Raw genomic sequence first — 18773 nt, 5'->3', positions numbered from 1 at the left:
ACCCCGCCTCTACTAAACGTAAAAAAATTACCTGGGCGTGGTGGTTCGCGCCTGTAGTCCCAGCTACTGGGGAGGCTGAGGCAGGAGAATTGCTTGAACCCGGGAGACGGAGGATGCAGTAAGCAGAGATGGTACCACTTCACTCCAGCCTGGTGACAGAGTGAGACTGCGTCTCCAAAAAAAAAAAAAAAATCTGGCTTGCACCTGAAGCAGCACACCTCTGGTATTTGTGTATTTTTATTATAAATAATTTTATTTTTCTCTCGATATAGTTACCTTAATTTTATGGGTTTTCCTTGAATTTCTGTAAATTGGCCTTTATATAAAAGTTCAACTGGCCGGGCATGGTGGCTCACGCCTGTAATCCCAGCATTTTGGGAGGCCAAGGTGGGCGGATCACCTGAGGTCACGAGTTCAAGACCAGCCTGGCCAACATGGTGAAACCCCGTCTTTACTAAGAATACAAAAAACTAGCCTGGTGTGGTGGTGCGCGCCTGTAATTCCAGCTACTTGGAAGGCCGACGCAGAAGAATCGCTTGAACCTGGGAGGCGGAGGTTGCAGTGAGCTGAGACAGCGCCATTGTGCCCCAGCTTGGCTAACAAGAGCGAAACTTGGTCTCAGGAAAAAAAAAAAAAAAAAAAAAGAGGCTGGGCGTGGTGGCTCAAGCCTATAATCCCAGCACTTTGGGAGGCTGAGGCGGGTGGATTACCTGAGGTCGTGAGTTCGAGGCCAGCTTGACCAACACAGAGAAACTGTCTCTACTAAAAATACAAAAATTAGCTGGGCATGGTGGCGCATGCCTGTAATCCCAGCTACTCAGGAGGCTGAGGCAGGAGAATCGCTTGAACCCAGGAGACAGAGGTTGCAGTAAGCCGAGAACACGCCATTGCACTCCAGCCTGGGCAACAAAAGCAAAACTCCGTCTCAAAGCAAAAAAAAAAAAAGAAAGTTCAACTGTAGGTTTCAAAAGCTCTTAGGCCTGGAAAGGCCAGAGGTCTAATTCCTTTCTCTGTTTAAATATTAAATTATGGTCTGAGGGGAACAATATTGGATTCCTGTCTTATTTCCGTTTTATTCCTTGTATACCACAGCGATCAGCAAGGGTATCTTGCAAACGGTTTCGCAAGATTCTATATAAAAAAGTTGCTTAGGCCGGGTGCAGTGACTCCCGCCTGTACTCCCAGTACTTTAGGAGGCCGAGGCGGGCGGATCACCTGAGGTCAGGAGTTCAAGACCAGCCTGGCCTACATGGTGAAACCTTGTCTCTAATAAAAATACAAAAATTAGCCAGGTGTGGTTGCGGGTGCTGGCAAGCCCAGCTACTTGGGAGGCTGAGGCAGGAGAATCGCTTGAGCCTGGGAGGCGGAGATTGCAGTGAGTCGAGACCGTGCCACTGCACTCCAGCAGCCTGGGCAACAGAGCGAGACCCCGTATTAAAAAAAAAAAAGTTGCTTCATGTTACAAGCCAGTGACTCTTGGATGGGATGCGTTTCTGAAGCCGTCGCTGTTCAGCAGGGCGGTGAGAAGGGCAACCTTTTTCTGATCGCTTTCCCAAGCAGGCAGGAATCTAAGTGTCCGGAAACGCCAGGAGCTGGCCGCCGGGTGAGCGGAGGACGAAGGGGTCCTGGCTTCTAGGGAACAGGCCTTGGCAGCCGCTTTGACCCGTAGCCCTGTGGAAACCAATTGCATTTCTCTTCATATCTTCTACCAGGCCGGGGTCTGGGGTTGCCGCTGGAGGGGCTAAAGACCGCCCCTGCTTCCTCAGCCGCCCCTTGCCCGGCGCGGGAACCCGACCGAGAGCCCGCCAAGCAGCTGGACTCCACTAGCAGCTGCGCGCCTGCGCACCGGGGCCGAGCGCGCGAGCGTTCCTTCCCCGCCTGTAGTTCCTCACTTCGTCGCCCGGCCCGCGCGCCTGCGCGCCGGCTGGGAGGAACTCAGCTTCTCCGCCTTGGCGGGCGGGAGGACGCGCGCGCGCCCGCGGCGAGGGGGAGGCAGTGCGGCGGCGGGAGGCGGGCCGCGCGCGCCGGTGGGAAGCGTCCGGCTGCCACAGCGCCAGCTCCGTCGTAGTCGCTGCCGCCCGTGTCCCGCTCGCCCCTCCTCCCGCTCCCCCGCCCGCCCCTGCCCGGGCGCATGCGCTGCCAGAGCGCGAGGGTCGGCTTCGGGTGTGTGGTGGCGGCAGAGCTGAGCTGCGAGGCCCGAGAGTCAGAACCTGGGGGAGAGGGATGGTCTCTGCACGGGGGGGAGCCGGAGGAGCCGCCGCCGCTGCCGACGCCACCGCCGCAGCCGCCGCCGCCGCCGCCCCGGCACCCGCCTCCCGGCGCTGACGGTCTCGTACGAAGCCGGCGAGGGGGAGCCAGCAGCGGCGGTCGCCGGCACGCCGCCCAGCATGGTCCGGGAAACCAGGCATCTCTGGGTGGGCAACTTACCCGAGAACGTGCGGGAAGAGAAGATCATCGAGCATTTCAAACGGTGAGTGACACGAGGCCCCCGGCCGCGCTCGCTCCTCGGGTGCCGCTTCCCGCCCCGGCCCGTTGCCGGCCCCTCCCGGAGCGCGGAGCTGGTGAGGAGGACTCCGGCCCGGACCCACGGGCGCTGTGGGACCTCGTCAGCCGCTCGGCCCGCGTCGCGGCGTTGGACCTCGGGTGTCGGCGGTGCGGGCGGCCAAGCCGCGCCGCCTTCGAAGAGCCCGCGGGGCCCCGGCGGCCGCGTCCCTGACGAGGGAGGTGACCGAGGCTCGGCCTCCACGCAGCCGGCGCCCCGGGGCTGCCCTCGCGTCGGCCCAGGAGTCGGTGGGAGACGCGCTGGGCGGCGGGGTCGCGTCCTTGCGCGCAGTGCCCGGCCCAGAGCAGCCGGGACCCGAGCCCGCCCGACAGCCGGGTCCTGCGCCGCCACTCCAAGCTGCTCTGCGGGCGCTCGGCAATGTCTGACTTCGGGAGGGTTCCGTGCGAAGGGAAAGGCGGTGCGAAAACAGAAGTCGCAGTCGGTACTGTTGGCGCGTCGCGGACCCGGAGAGACCATCTAGGACCTCTCCGGAGGATTTGCAGCCTTGAAACTCACTGGGAATGGCAAACGTTTCTCGTTTTTGCGGGGCTGGGTGGAGAGCGGTGTGAAATAAGTTGGTGCGCCCGTTTGGGCTCCTTCGTCCCCGGCGGAGGAGACCGCGTCTGACAGGAGGTTGCTAGCCCCGGCGCCCGTAGCCTCGGGTCGCCCTCCCCGGCCGCCCTAAGACCCTGGTGCCCCCCACCTCTGAATTCCCGAATCAAACGGTAAAACATTACAAACCTTTTACGATGAGAAGATGTAGCTTAAAAAAAAAAAAATCTCCCCTGAATATTTTTGTGAATTATAAGAATAAATGTTGTCGTTGATACATCTTATTGAGTAGCGTGTAGCGCGTTTTCTTTGTGAAATGCCTGTGTACCGTAACAGATAGGCCTCCGCATAAAACACTTATTAAAATGACGATTGGCTTGGACTTGGTGCAGATTCAGAGGGACCATAGCAAATCTGTGATTGTCCTCGAAAATGACAGTTTATTCCGATATTTAAGACCCTGGAAGGTTTTAAGTTTGGCTCTTAATTTCCCTTACTATGTAGTGAGTGAAGGAAATTATGGAGCGTCCTCATTAATGAGTCACCATGGGAAAAATAGATTGCGTCGCTCGCTTTGAGCCGCTTGGATAAGGAAATGGAAGCAGCGGCGGCGGAGCTCCTGTCTTTTAAATGGAGGATCATTGATTGTGTTGGTGGTTGCTGTTACTGGGGCATTAAACCCTCGCCGCTGGAGCGCGCGTCTGCGCGTGTCCGCGTGTGAAAAGGAGCCGGGAATCGTGGGGCCATTCATAACCTGCTCGAGCTGTCCTCGGCAGGCCGGGGGGGGAGGTGCGCGCTTCCAGGGACTCTCCCGGTGTTTACTACGTCGTGCCTGAGAAACCAGGCGGGGGCGGGGGGAGGCAGGGAGCAAAAATTCACCTCTGTGCCCTAGGATGAAGGGGAGACCACGGACTGGATTGGGAAGCAGATGGGAACTTTCTCTTCCTGGCGCTGCTCCACCCCTTACCCGCCCCCCACCTCCTGCCTTCTCCTCGAGTATCGTCAGTGTTTTGATGGAAAAATCATTTAGGTGTACATTATTGGAGTGGAAAAACCACTTAGATGTGCTCACTTTAATCCCCTGTGGACTTTCTCTGTAGGTCTCTGCCTGGGAAATTCGTATGCACCGATGTGCAAGCACGTGCATTGCAGCATTCGCTCGCTCCTCAGTGTTATGTGCCCAGACGTGTCATTTCTCATTATGCAGATTCCAGAGACATTGCATGCTTATGGCTGGGAGTTTGGCCCCTCTGCAAGATGAGGGGGCAGAGAGAAAAAAGAGGAAATCGTCCCAGGCAGCTTTGGAAGGGTTCTTAGTGGACGGTGCTGCGGTCTGGCTTGTGTGAATGACTTTCTAAAATGGCGGCCAGGACCCACTTTATGTGGGAATCAGCAGAGCCGATCTCAGAATGCACAGAGGGAGGAGGGGGCGGAGGATTCGAGCTGCCTTGGAAAGCGGCAGTCTGGAGGAACATTACTGTATTAAAAACGGCTTAGCTGGTAGTTTGCTCACGACTGCATTCAAAGGAGTATCTTACCTATTGCAGAGTAAAAGCAGATGCTACTGATAAAAGCAGGTTATTTTAAAACTAAGCAGATCATGTGTCCCTGAAATTCTTTTATTTTAAAGGTTTTTTTTTTCATTGTTAAACAAATCTATTTAGTTCTTTAAATGGACAGTACATTTTTATGGGTTCAAAGCATGTGAAAGGTATACAGAGAGAAATCTCCACCCCTGACCCTGGAATTCCCAGTTCCCACACTTCCTCCCCTCACCCCCCAAAATCCAGGTAATGTCTGTCTCTGGTTTCTTGTTTATCTTTCTGCATGTACAAGAAATGTTCCTGCTGATCCAGCTGTGGAGCTAAATGGACCTTGTTTGGAGGAACTCAAGGCCTTTTATCCCTATTGTGGGATATATTTTGTAAAATGTGTGATTGCTACTAGGAGTAAAAATGAAATCTGAATAATTTAAGTGAAAGGAATAAAAAGGTAGTTGTACCAGAATGATGGCTCTGCAAGAAAATGAAATGATATTCACTTCTTGTGTCTTGTAGAAATCAGAATGAGAAAAACCATGCAATACCTATATTAAAACTGAACTTTAAGTGCCTACTCTTACCCTTTTCCCTAGCTGATTACATTAATAACTGTTTTACAGGATTAAGAGGTGTACACTGGGAATACATTATATAAAACGTTTTCAAGATGAATGTTCTCTTAACAGTGATTAGGCTTTTGTAGTAAGTGTTTGCGTTTTACAGAAAGATTAAACCAGACAGCTTTGGGGACAGCTTAGAGACATTTTAACAGAAAAAAGAGGTCAGTCAGTTCTTTAAAAAATTTTTAAATTTATTTTTAAATTACATTCTGATTAGTTGTTTCGTTTGTTTTGTTTGTTTTTAAATGGACAGTAGATTGAGGGGAGGATGGCGATTTGGCTTTTTCCTCCCCAGTGCCAAAGAAAGACCAAATCCTTAAAACATAATCAGAACATTTACAAAAATTGGCTTTTCTTTTCTTGCAATAATAAATCTGTTGTTATTTTTACAGTTTTCAGTTTGCGGATTTAAAAAAATTAAATGAGAACTATTTCTGAATCGGGTTTTAGTTAACAAAGATTCATTACAGGGGCACAATAGAGAAAGTCCTTTCCTTTGTATGTTAGCTGGGTTGAAGGGGGAAGGGAGGAGTTATACAACAATTGGTTCCTGTCTTTTAGTTGTGAGAGGGAGAGAGGTGTGTGCAAAGGCGATTCCTTGAATTAGAATGAGCAAGTGAATAAAACCCTTAAAATATTTAACATCTTTATCTTTTCAGATTTTAAGTAAGTTGCGAATTTAGTTCTTCCCGTCCATCTCCAGTTTTAGAGACTAGGTTAAAGATTATGCGGAGGTAAAGCGAGGTAGACCCTCGTGTAAAAATATTGTTAAACAGGCTGGGTGCGGTGGCTCACGCTTATAATCCCAGCACTTTGGGAGGCCGAGGCGGGCGGGTCACGAAGTCAAGAGTTCAAGACCAGCCTGGTGAACATGGTAAAACCCCGTCTCTACTAAAATACAAAAAATTAGCCAGGTGTGGTGGTGTGCATCTGTAGACCCAGCTACTTGGGAGGCTGAGGCAGGGGAATTGCTTGAACCTGGGAGGCGGAGGTTTCAGTAAGCTGAGATCGTGCCACTGCACTCTAGCCTAGGGGACAGAGCAAGACTCCGTCTGGGGAAAAAAAAAGAATGAGACCCATTTAAAAATGTAATTTGTTTTTGCTGATTTTAAATGTTTGATCACAGTGGTTTTCCTGAGTTAAATAGATGGAATAGCTATTACATTTTATGTATATTCAGATATCTTTACCTCTGGGACACAATATAAAATATTGAATTTCCTTGTCCTGACTACTAGGGATATTTTTAGACTTAAACAAATTTGACTCACTGTAGCCTGTATCATTGTTACGTCGCTTCTTCATTTGAGACCAGAAGGTTTCTATGAAACCACTTCTTGTCTATGGCCATACCACCCATACCACCCCCATCCCGTCTATGAAACCACCTCTGGTTTTGAATATTCTGATTTCCAATATCTATTTTCATGATAGGCTTTTGCACATTTTAAAAATAAAACAAAAAATTCAGAGTTATCTTGAAACATTAAAAATTACACAGAATAATTATAAAGCAATACAGAATAATACAGAAAAATTATACAGAATAATTATACAAAATAATAAAAAATAATAAAATGGGTTTTATTTCCCAAAAGGAACGCCCCTGGCAGATTGGAGGAAAATATAGGGCTCACTGCCAGGAAGAATGATAGTGTTTCGCTTGTGTGGAGGGCACCTTTTTCTAACTACCTTTGTTGTAGACTCGTGATTGCTGGGATTGTATTGTGTGGTATACTTATGAAGAGGTTTCAGGCTTGATTTATGGGACATTTTAAATCCTGTGAACACTAATCCTTTGGGAAAATTTATGTAGGAGGTTTTTCCAAATAGTCTTTCAAGTTTCCCTTTCCCCCTAGTTTGAAATTTTACTGAAATTTTTAAAAAATTGAAAATATTCCATGAAAACCAGCATATCCAATTGGAGACTATATATTTCTTTGCTTTTATTAATCGACTGACTGATTGATTGAGATAGAGTCACCCAAGATGGATCACGGCTCAATGCAGCCTTGACCTCCCAGGCTCAAGTGATCCTCCCACCTCAGCCTCCAAAGTAGCTAGAACCACAGGCACGTGCCACCACACCCGACTAATTTTTTGTAGGGATGGAAGGTCTCCCTATGTTGCCCAGCCCTGGTCTTGAACTCCTGGGCTCAAGTGATCTTCCCACCTTGGCCTCCCAGAGTGCTGGGATTATGGGCATGAGCCAGCTTGCCCAGCCTTTGCTTTTATTTTTATTTTCATTATTTTTTTATTTTTATTTTTATTCATTTTTTTGAGATGGAGTCTCACTCTGTCGCCCAGGCTAGAGTGCAGTGGCAGGATCCTGGCTCACTGTAACCTCCTCCTGGGTTCAAGCACTTCTTGTGCCATAGCCTCCTGAGTAGCTGGGACTACAGGCCCGTGCCACCATGCCTGGCTAATTTTTGTATTTTTAGTAGAGACAGGGTTTCGCTATGTTGGCCAGGCTGGTCTCACTCCTGATCTCGTGATTTGCGCGCCTCGGCCTCCCAAAGTGCTGGGATTACAAGCATGAGCCACTGCGCCTGGCCTAATTTTTGTATTTTTATTAGAGTCGGGGTTTCACCATGTTGGCCAGGCTGGTCTTGAACTCCTGACCTCGAGTGATCTGCCTGCCTCTGCCTCCCAAAGTGCTGGGATTACAGGCGCCAGCCACCATGCCCGGCCTGCTTGCTTTTATTTTTAAAACATTTTTAGTGTTAGTTTGAGCTGTAGTTAACCGTCCACAGTATTTAGAGTAAATAATGTAGTCTGAAAATACCTTGAGTGTATATATTCATTAAATTGGGCTCCTGAATTGTATTATTAGATGATTTGAAATAAGTGCTGTTCAGCCCCTTGAAACACATATATTAGCCTGCTGAACAAGGAGACTAAATAGAGTACATTTATCTGTAGTTAAATTAACAATCTTCTTTACTATTTGGTTTAAATTTTTCTTTAAACTTATTATTTTTACTTGCCTTACAGCTACACATATTTTGAATGAAAATAGTGTACTCCTCTGTGGAAACCAATTAGAATGTTAATCATTTTATTAGAAAGCATGTAATTTTTTTTTGTTTGTTTTTGAGATGGAGTTTCGCTCCTGTTGCCCAGGCTGGAGTGCAATGGTGCTATCTCGGCTCACCGCGACCTCTGCCTCCCAGGTTCAAGCAATTCTGCCTCAGCCTCCCAAGTAGCTGGGATTACAGGCATGCACCACCACAACCAGCTAATTTTGTGTTTTTAGTAGAGACGGGGTTTCTCCATGTTGAGGCTGGTCTTGAACTCCTGACCTCAGGTGATCTGCCCACCTCGGCCTCCCAAAGTGCTGGGATTACAGGCGTGAGCCACCGCGCCAGACCAAAACCATGTAATTTTTGTGTGATATCTAGCTGGTTTTTAGTGTGTGGAAATATGCTTTGCAGTGAGTGAAAAGATTTTTTGGATATAATTTTAAAGTATCTCAATATTCAGATTGTTCTCCCTACATGTATTCCTGTCTGCCAAGTTGAAGATTACAAGCATCTAAAAAAACCATAGTGGAATGGCTCTATAAAATCCTAACTTAAATTTAGTGAATTCTTGGATTTAATTACTTATGATTTCATTTTGAGTATAGAAATGAAATGAACTCTAGCATATTTAAAGATTTGTATTATATAGTTTAAGGAACTGCTCCAATCCTTAGAATTAAGGAAGATTTGTGGGAAAATTCAAACGAGAAACACTATTTCTTATCCTGTGTACCTGGTGCTAGATTTTTAGTCCAGCCTTAAATGCAAGGGTTGCATGTGCCTGTCTTTGTATTAGATGCTGTTTAGGTCACTAGGGAACATTGCCAAATGATATGAAGATTCTTTTAATTATACATTGTATTGACTTTGATTGTTATATTCCCATTATGTTACACATAATGTATGTACTTTTACATATAATACATTTATAGTTTCTTTGATTCTTAAAATTGAATAAAAGTGATTTTTTTTTACACATCATTTATTTTTCCTTTGATTTAAAAACTGGGGCTTATGTACTCAAAAAACATTTTGCAGTTTACAAAACTACATTTAACATATAGCGATTTGTCTTTTACCAATCAAATTGGTAGGTAGTAGAAGTATTTTGTCTGAACCAGTAATTTTTTTAAATTACACTGTTTGCAGTTGGGCGCGGTGGTTCACGCCTGTAATCCCAGCACTTTGGGAGGCTGAGGTGGGCGGATCATGAGGTCAGGAGATTGAGACCATTCTGGCCAACATAGTGAAATCCTGTGTCTACTAAAAATACAAAAATTAGCTGAGTGTGGTGGCACATGCCTGTAATCTCAGCTACTTGGGAAGCTGAAGCAGGAGAATCACTTGAACCTCGTAGTTGGAGGTTGCAGTGAGCCGAGATTGTGCCACTGTACTCCAGCCTGGCGACAGAGCAAGACTCCGTCTCAAAAAGAAAGAGAAACAAGGTCTCACTATGTTGCCTAGGCTGGTCTTGAACTCCTGGGCTCAACTGATCCTCCTGCCTTGTCCTACCAAAGTGCTGGTATTACAGGCATGAGTCACTGGGCCCAGCAAAAAAAAAAAAAAGTTCAGGATCAGACTACAACTCCCACATCCCCTTTTCCCAAATTCACCAGTTAACATTTTGTCACATTTGCTCCTTTATCCTCTGTTGTCTTTATGGCATGATATCCTTCCACTCTAAATTCTCTAGTGTGTACCTCCCTGAAACAAGGACACTTTCCTGTATTGCCACCGTGTAGTCCTCCTAGTTAGGAAATCAGAATTGATACAACACTACCACCCAATGCATAGCCTAGGTGTATAGTAGGCTCTACCATTGAGGTTTGCGTAAGTACGCCCTGTTGTTTTCACAATGATGAAATCACGTAAAGATGCATTTCTCAGAATGTATCCCTGTTCTTAAGTGATGCATGACTATATTTGGATGATCAGTTGGATTTTAAAAGAGCTTGGCCAGGTGCAGTGGCTCTCGCCTGTGTTCCAGCACTTTGGAAGGCTGAGGCAGATGGATCACTTGAGTTCAGGAGTTCCAGACCAGTCTGGGCAACATGGTAAAACCCAGGCTGTAAAAAAAAAAAAAAAAAAAAAAAAGCCGAGCACGGTGGCGCACACCAGTAGTCCCAGCTGTTCAGGAGTCTGAGGTGGGAGGATCACTTGGGCCCATGAAGCAGAGGCTGCAGTGAGCCGATACTGCGCTGCCGCACTCTACCCTGGGCAATAGAGAAAAACCCTGTCTCAAAAAACAAACAAACAAAAAACTTAATGTTTTGAAATAGTGTATAGCTATTATATGTGACATTGGTGTATCAGTTAGTTTGAAATGAATCCTTCTGCTAACAAGCTATGTTCTTCAATCAAACATATTTCTCCTTAATTAGTATTTTTAAAGTTTGAAATAGTTTTAAATTATATTGCAGTCAGTTTTCTTTTTTAGTTTTTTTTTTTTTTTTTTTTTTAAATTAAGAGGTGGGGTCTGACTATGTCGCCCAGGCTGCAGTGCAGTGGCTATACACAGGTGAGATCATAGCTCACTGCAGCCTCCAACTTTTGGATTCAAGCAATATTTCTGCCTCAACCTGCCAAGTATATAGGATTACAGGTATGTGCCACTGCACTCTATTTGTAGTTCATTTTCTTTTTCTGTTTTCTTTTTCTTTTCTTTCTTTCTTTTTTTTTTTTTTTTTTGAGAGGGAGTCTTGCTCTGTCGCCCAGGCTGGAGTGCAGTGGCGGGATCTCGGCTCACTGCAAGCTCCGCCTCCTGGGTTCACACCATTCTCCTGCCTCAGCCTCCCGAGTAGCTGGGACCACAGGTGCCCGCCACAGCCCCCGCCACCACGCCCGGCTAATTTTTTGTAGTTTTAGTAGAGACGGGGTTTCACCGTGTTAGCCAGGATGGTCTCTATCTCCTGACCTTGTGATCCACCCGCCTTGGCCTCCCAAAGTGCTGGGATTACAGGCTTGAGCCACTGCGCCCGGCCTGAAAAGGAACTTTCATCACAGCTTTGTGTCTCAAAGAGTTGTGGCATTTTATTTCCTGTATATTGGATTGATTTGAAATTTGTTTTAAAAATGATTTTCGAGAGGACTCTTCCTAAAAAGACTTCTTATTTCTGGAGAAAGCTTTTAGTTCTAGAGATACTATAATTCAGAAGATTAAAATGTTGACTGGAGAGGCTCAGGTATTTAATAAGTATAAAGAATGATCAGTTAACATCTCTTTTTTTTTTTTTTTTTTTGAGACGGAGTCTCGCTCTGTCACCCAAGCTGGAGTGCAGTACTGCGATCTCAGCTCACTGCAAGCTCCACCTCCTGGGTTCATGCCATTCGCCTGCCTCAGCCTCCTGAGTAGCTGGGACTACAGGCGCCCGCCACCACACCCGGCTAATTTTTTGTATTTTTAGTAGAGACGGGGTTTCACCGTGTTAGCCAGGATGGTCTCGATCTCCTGACCTCGTGATCCCCCCCGCCTCGGCCTCCCAAAGTGCTGGGATTACAGGCGTGAGCCACCGTGCCTGGCGTAGTTAACATCTTAAGGCATAGACTTCAGTGACTGTTTTTCTTTTTGAGACAGTCTTGTTCTGTTACCCAGGTTGGAGGGGAGTGGTATAATCCCAGCTCACTGCAGCCTCAACCTCCCAGGCTCATCAAGTGACCCTCTCATCTCAGCCTCCCAAGTAGCTTCAGCTAAGTGTGTGTGTGTGTGTGTGTGTGTGTGTGTGTGTGTGTGTGTAGAGATAAGTTCTCACTGTATTGCCCAGGATGGTCTCAAACTCCTGGTCTCAGGATATCCTCCTGCTTCAGCCTCCCGAAGTGCTGGGATTACAGGTGTGACCATTACAGGTGTGTGAGTCTGGCTATTAGTGACTTTTTTTTTTTTTTTTTTTGAAATGGAGTCTTGCTCTGTCTCCAGGCTGGAGTGCAGTGGCACAATCTTGGCTCACTGCAACCTCTACCTCCCGGATTCAAGCGATTCCCCTGCCTCAGCCTCCTGAGTAGCTGGGACTACAGGCACATGCCACGATGCCTGGCTAATTTTTTGTATTTTAGTAGAGACGGGGTTTCACCATGTTGGCCAGGATGGTCTCGATAACCTGACCTTGTCATCCGCCTGCCTCGGCCTCCCAAAGTGCCAGGATTACAGGAGTGAGCCACTGTGCCCGGACTTTTGTTTTGTTTTGTTTTGTTTTTGAGACAGAGTCTTACTCTGTGGCCCAGGCCGGAGAGCAGTGGCATGGTCTTGGCTCACTGCAGTCTCTGCCTCCTGGGTTCAATTGATTCTGCCACCTCAGCCTCCCAAGTAGCCTGGACTACAGTTGCGTGCCACCATGTCCAGCTAATTTTTAAAAAAAATTGCTTTTTGGTAGAGATGGGGTTTCATCACATTGGTCAGGCCGAGTGACTTTTTTTTTTTTTTTTGAGACAGAATCTCACTCTGTCACCTAGGCTGGAGTGCAAATGGTGTGGTCTCAGCTCACTGCATTCCACCTTCCGGGTTCAAGCGATTCTCCCGCCTCAGCCTCCCAAGTACCTGGGACTATAGGCACGTGCCACCACACCTGGCTAATTTTTGTATTTTTAGTAGTAACGCGGTTTCAGTATGTTGGCCAGGCTCGTCTCGAACTCCTGACCTCATGATCCACCTACCTCGGCCTCCCAAAATGCTGGGATTACAGGTGTGAGCCAGCATGCCTGGCCCAGATACTTTTTTATGGAGTAAGGATAAAAGTCACTAGTTAAGTGAAATATTAGAAATATTTGTATATTTCCCATAGTTTTAAAAAATTATTATTTTACTGAAAAGTAAGTCCTAAGGATAGAAGCTGATTTCCTTCTCAGCAGTTGTACTGTAAATAACAGTATTAGTAAGCACCTTTTCAGAGTCCTTTCCATTCCCAGCAAGGACTCTCTTTTTTTTTGGAGGAGGGGGTAGTGACAGGGTCTTGCTGTGTTTCCAGGCTGGTCTCAAAACTCCTTGCTTTAAACATCCTCTCACCTTGGCCTCCCAGAGTGCTGAAATAACAGGAGTGGGCCGGGTGCGGTGGCTCACTCCTGTAATCCCAGCACTTTGGGAAACTGAAGCGGGTGGATCACAAGGTCAGGAGTTTGAGACCAGCCTTGTCAATATGGTGAAACCCCGTCTCTACTAAAAATATGAAAAAATTAGCCGGGTGTGGTGGCACATGCCTGTAATCACAGCTACTCAGGAGGCTGAGGCAGGAGAATCGCTTGAACCTGGGAGGCCGAGGTTGCAGTGAGCTGAGATTGCACCACTTTACTCCAGCCTGGGTGACAGAGTGAGACTCCGTCTCAAAAAATAAAAAAAAGAAAAATCAAAAAATTGCAGGAGTTAGCCACCATTCTTGGCCTTTTGAGGGACTCTTGATGTGGATTTTTGCTAACTTATGATTTAGTCTCTTGGCTTCTGCTAACTTCAGCTTGGCGTTTTGTAGCCTTCGTGTTTGGATCAGCTTGCCTTGCACCTTTTTTCTTAATCTAAGTGCTTTGTTTACTGTCATTACTTTAATAAATGTTTTATGTTGGTTATTAGCAGTTCTATTTACAATTATACTTCACTTCTTCCTAGAAAAGTACTATGTAAATCAGATACATTTATGAAAGCTACTCATTAATTATTGTGAGAATAGTGTCCGAATGTTAGCTTAATGGTCATCATGATTATTTATATTGCTGCACTTTACTTTTTGATTCTTGCAGTATAAACTCCTGTCTTGTTCTCTGGGGAGGAAGCACACTGTGAATTTTTTCCAAGATTGTCTAAAATATTCAGGCTTTTTATTTGCTCTAAGCAGTAGAATCTAAAGATTACAGAAACTTCGGAATTTTTCTCCTCATAATATGACAATCTTTTAAGAGGTTTGTCAGTTGAACACTGTCCCTTTGTTAAAAGTTAATTTTACTTAATAAATAATTTGTCATTAGATTGGAGTAAAATATAATGTGAGTATGTATGTGCATAAATAATTTTTTTTCGGTGAAGTGCGGGTAGCTCATGCCTGTAATCCCAGCACTTTCTGCTTTTTATTTTTGAGACAGAGTCTCGCTCTGTCGCCCAGGCTAGAGTGCAGTGATGCAATCTCAGCTTACTGTAAGCTCCGCCTCCCAGGTTCACACCATTCTCCTGCCTCAGCCTCCTGAGTAGCTGAGACTACAGGTGCCCACCACCATTCCTGGCTAACTTTTTGTATTTTTAGTAGAGACGGGGTTTCACTGTGTTAGCTAGGATGGCTTCGATCTCCTGACCTCGTGGTCTGCCCACCTCAGCCTCCCAAAGTGGTAGGATTACAGGTGTGAGCCACCGCTCCCGGCCAAATCCCAGCACTTTTCCCATTCTCAATGGGGAATAAAAGGTAGTTGGGCGTGGTGGTATGTACATATAGTCCAGCTGCTTGGAAGGCTTAGGCGGGCAGATCACTTTAGCCTGGGAGTTTGAGGCTGCAGTGAGCCAAGATTGTGCCATTGGACTCCAGCCTGGGTGACAGTGATGCTGTCTCAAAAAAAACAAAACAAAACTGTGCACGCACACACACACAGACACATATAATTTTTTTCCTTACTGGAGCAATGAAGCCTGCAATAGTTCTGAAGAATGTCTGCATTCAGAGCTTTACTGGAAACAGATGCCTTTTCCCAGGAGTTGTAATTATCAAGTTTTCTATGTTCAGGAATCTAGGCACTCACCCTGGATTCAGTAAACAGGGGTATAGTTTTATTGGTTGAATTAAGCTTATTCTTGGTCTTAACATTTTCTTAAAGCCTTTCTACTTAGAACCAATAAATAGTTTCTAATATAAAAAAAGTAATCTGGCTGGGTGCAGTGGCTTATACCTGTAATCCCAGCACTTTGGGAGACCGAGACTACAGGACTGCTTGAGTCCAGGAATTGGAGACCAGCCTAGGCAACATGTTGAGACCTCATCTCTATGGAAAACAAAAACATTAGCTGGGTGTGGTGGTGCCTGCCTGTAGTCCCTGAGGCTGCTTAGGAGGCTGAGATAGGAGGATTGCTTGAGCCTGGGAGGTTGAGGCTGCAGTGAGCCATGATTGCACCACTGCACTCCAGCCTGGGCAACAGAGCAAATCCTTGTCTTAGAACAAAACAAACAAAAAAACTAATCTATTATGTTTTCAGCAGTACTATTCACAATAGCCAAAAGGTGAATGCATCTCTAATGTCGATGACCAATGAATAGCTAAACAGAATGCACTTATCAGATGTGTAATAAACAGAATTCATACAGTGGAGTATTCAGCCTTAGAAAGGAAGTTTTGACACATGCTACAACATTTGAAGACACTGTGTAAGTGAAATAAGCCAGTTAACAAAAGAAGGAAAAGTGGACTGTATGATATACATATATGAGGTACCTAGCTACGGTAGTCAACTCCATAAAGACAGCAAGTAGAATAGTGGTTGCTTTTTTTTTTTTTTTGAAACAGTGTCTCACTCCGTTGCCCAGGCTGGAGTGCAGTGGCTCGATCTTGGCTCACTGCAGCCTCCTCCTCTTGGGTTCAAGTGATTCTCGTGTCTCAGCCTCCCAAGCAGCTGGGACTATAGGCGCTTGCCACCACGCCTGGCTAATTTTTGTACTTTTAGTAGAGATGGTGGTTTCGCCATGTTGGCAAGGCTGTTCTCGAACTCCTGGCCTCAAGTGATCTGCCTGCCTTGGCTTCCCAAAGTGTTGGGATTATAGGCATGAGCCTCCGTGCCGGCTTTTTTTTTTTTTAATATTGTAAGCAATGTTGTAGTAAGCAATTTTGTACTCTTGCAGACAAGTGCAGTTATACATGTATGATAAATTTTTGTGAATGGAATTTCTAGGTGTGTGAACTTAGGTTTGTGGGTTTTTTTTTTTTTTTTTGACAAGGTCTCGCTCTGTCACCCAGTCTGGAGTTCAGTGGTGTGATCATGCCCACTGCAGCCTGGAACTACTGGGCTCAGGCTCCCGTCTCAGCCTACCGAGTAGCTGGGACTCAAACTCCCATCTTAACCTCCTGAGTAGCTAGGACTACTACTGAGTGCCAACACACCTGGCTAATGTTTTTATTTTTCGTAGAGACCGGGGTAGGGTGGGGAGGTGGGGAGGGGTCTTGCTTTGTTCCCCAGGTTGGTCTTGATGTCCTGACCTCAAATCATCCTCGCGCCTTGGCTTCCCAAAGTGGTGGGATTATAGATGTTAGCCATCATTCCTGCCCATTTTTAAGATTTTGAGTGAAATTGAGCAGCTTTGAGTGTGTTTTTAATCTTAATTTTAATTTTTTTTTGAGATGGAGTCTCACTCTGTCGCCCGGGCTGGAGTGCAGTGGTGAGATCTCAGCTTACCACAACCTCCGCCTCCTGGGTTCAAGCAATTCTCCTGCCTCAGCCTCCCGAGTAGCTGGGACTACAGGCGCACGCTGCCATGGCTGGCTAAATTTTATATTTTAGTAGAGACGGGATTTCACCGTCTTGCTCCCAGGCTGGTCTCAAACTCCTGACCTCAGGTGATCTGCCGGCCTCGGCCTCCCAGAGTGCTAGGATTACAGGTGCGAACCACCACGCCTGGCGAGTGTGTTTGTTTTAATTACCATTTGTGAGTGTGTTTTAGAAAATCTTCCCATGCAGGTATGTGCCTGTTTTTTTTTTTTTTTTTTTTTTTCTGAGACAGTGTCTCACTCTGTTGCCAGGTTGGAGTGCAGTGTCTGGATCTCAGCTCACTGCAACCTCCACCTCCTGGGTTCAAACGATTCTCCTGCCTCAGCCTCCTGAGTAGCTGGGACTACAGGCACGCACCGCCACACCTGGCTAATTTTTTTGTATTTTAGTAGAGACGGGGTTTCACCGTATTGCCCCCAGGCTGGTCTTAAACTCCTCACCTCAGGTGATCCACCCATTTTGTCCTCCCAAAGTGCTGGGATTACAGGTGTGAGCCACCGCACCCAGCCACATTTGCCTGTTTTTTGTTGGGGCATCTCTTTCCCTTGATTTCTAATAACTCTGTATAGTTAGGAAATCATTTATTTATCAAGTGTTGCAAGTATTTTTTTCTCCATTTGTCTTTTGACTTTATATCTTGCTATATAGGAGTTGTAATTTTTTTTTTTTTTTTTTGGAGATGGAGTCTCACTCTTGCCCAAGCTGTAGTGCAGTGGCATGATCTCAGCTCACTGCAGCCTCACCCTCCTGAGTTCAAGTGATTCAGGAGTTGTAATTTTTATGTGGTTTGATTTATGTAGTCTTTTCCTTTATGGTTTAGGGATTTTATATCATACCAGTTCTTTGCCAGTTCCAAAATTATACGACAGCTCAATTATTATTATTATTTTTGGCATAAGCTAATACATATCTTCAAACTATGAAAAATCTTCTTGCTCACCTCTTTTTCCTTCCCTCCTCCCATCCCTCCTAGTAGAGAAATACTTCAGGGTATGAGCTTTTTCTAAAAATGAAATTAGGGCTCTGTAGTTAACTTTCTTTTGCTGGCTTTAGGGATTCTCAGTATCTTTTACCATCTTTAGTAATTATTTGTTACTAAATATTTGTTACTGAAAAGAGTGATTAAAGGAGGAATACATTAGTTTTTTTGTTTTTTTTTTTTTTGAGACACAGTCTCACTCTGTTTCCCAGGCTGGAGTGCAGTGGTGCGATCTTGGCTCACTGCAAGCTCCGCCTCCCGGGTTCACGCCATTCTCCTTCCTCAGCCTCCCAAGTAGCTGGGACTACAGGCGCCTGCCGCCACGCCCGACTAATTTTTTGTATTTTTAGTAGAGACGGGGTTTCACTATGTTAGCCAGGATAGTCTCGATCTACTGACCTCGTGATCTGCCCGCCTGGGCCTCCCAAAATGGTGGGATTACAGGCGTGAGCCACCACGCCCGGCCGGAATACATTAGTTATTTAAGAACAGCTCATATATCCATTATATATATAAAATCATTTCATAATAAATTTCTTGAAAGAGTTCTGTATTACCATCAAATGAAGCTAGCAGATTTTGACTATCATCAGCACCTCATCATCTATAACGTTCCTAGTTAGTCATGCTTGAAATAGAAAAATGCCTTCCGTGTTTGCCTATTTATAGTAGGATGTGGCATACCGTTGATTTATAGTGAGATAACATAGAAACTTGTGACCAAAGGAGATATAAAATCTTTTGTGTTGAAGGACAGGGACAGGTTTTTTTGTATTTTTGAAAGATAACAGTTTTATTAAGCTATAACTCATAAACCATAAAATTTACCCATTTAAAGTATACAATTCAGCTGTTTTTAATATATTCACAGAGTTGCGCAACCATCATCACTATCTAATTGTAGAATAGTTTCATCACCCCAGAATGAAACCCCACATCCATTAGCAGTCATTCTCCATTCTCCTTTGTCTTCAGTCCCTGGAAATCTCTAATTTACTTTCTGTTTGCATGGATTTGCCTATTTTGGACCTTTTGTGTATTATAGAATCATACAGTATGTGACTGGCTTCTTTCATTAT

At 45.7% G+C, this 18773-nt stretch overlaps 1 protein-coding gene across 3 annotated transcripts in view; it reads left to right on the top strand.

Annotated features, from left to right (window-relative positions):
- The first annotated feature begins 1999 nt into the window (after positions 1–1999).
- Positions 2000–18773, top strand: part of SPEN (spen family transcriptional repressor) — a 90302-nt gene continuing 73528 nt past the window's right edge. For 2 of the 3 annotated variants that reach the window (XM_019011562.4, XM_004024727.5), the window contains exon 1: positions 2000–2470. In XM_019011562.4, the coding sequence (XP_018867107.4) occupies positions 2388–2470 (83 nt within the window). In that variant the 5' untranslated portion in view covers positions 2000–2387. The remainder of the gene's footprint in view (positions 2471–18773) is intronic. The other variant, XM_063702491.1, reaches the window with a different exon arrangement.

This window comes from Gorilla gorilla, chromosome 1, assembly GCF_029281585.2.
Source record: "Gorilla gorilla gorilla isolate KB3781 chromosome 1, NHGRI_mGorGor1-v2.1_pri, whole genome shotgun sequence".
NCBI lineage: Eukaryota > Metazoa > Chordata > Mammalia > Primates > Hominidae > Gorilla > Gorilla gorilla.
Note: the sequence above shows the minus strand (reverse complement) of the source record. Positions and strands in the feature narration are given on the sequence as shown.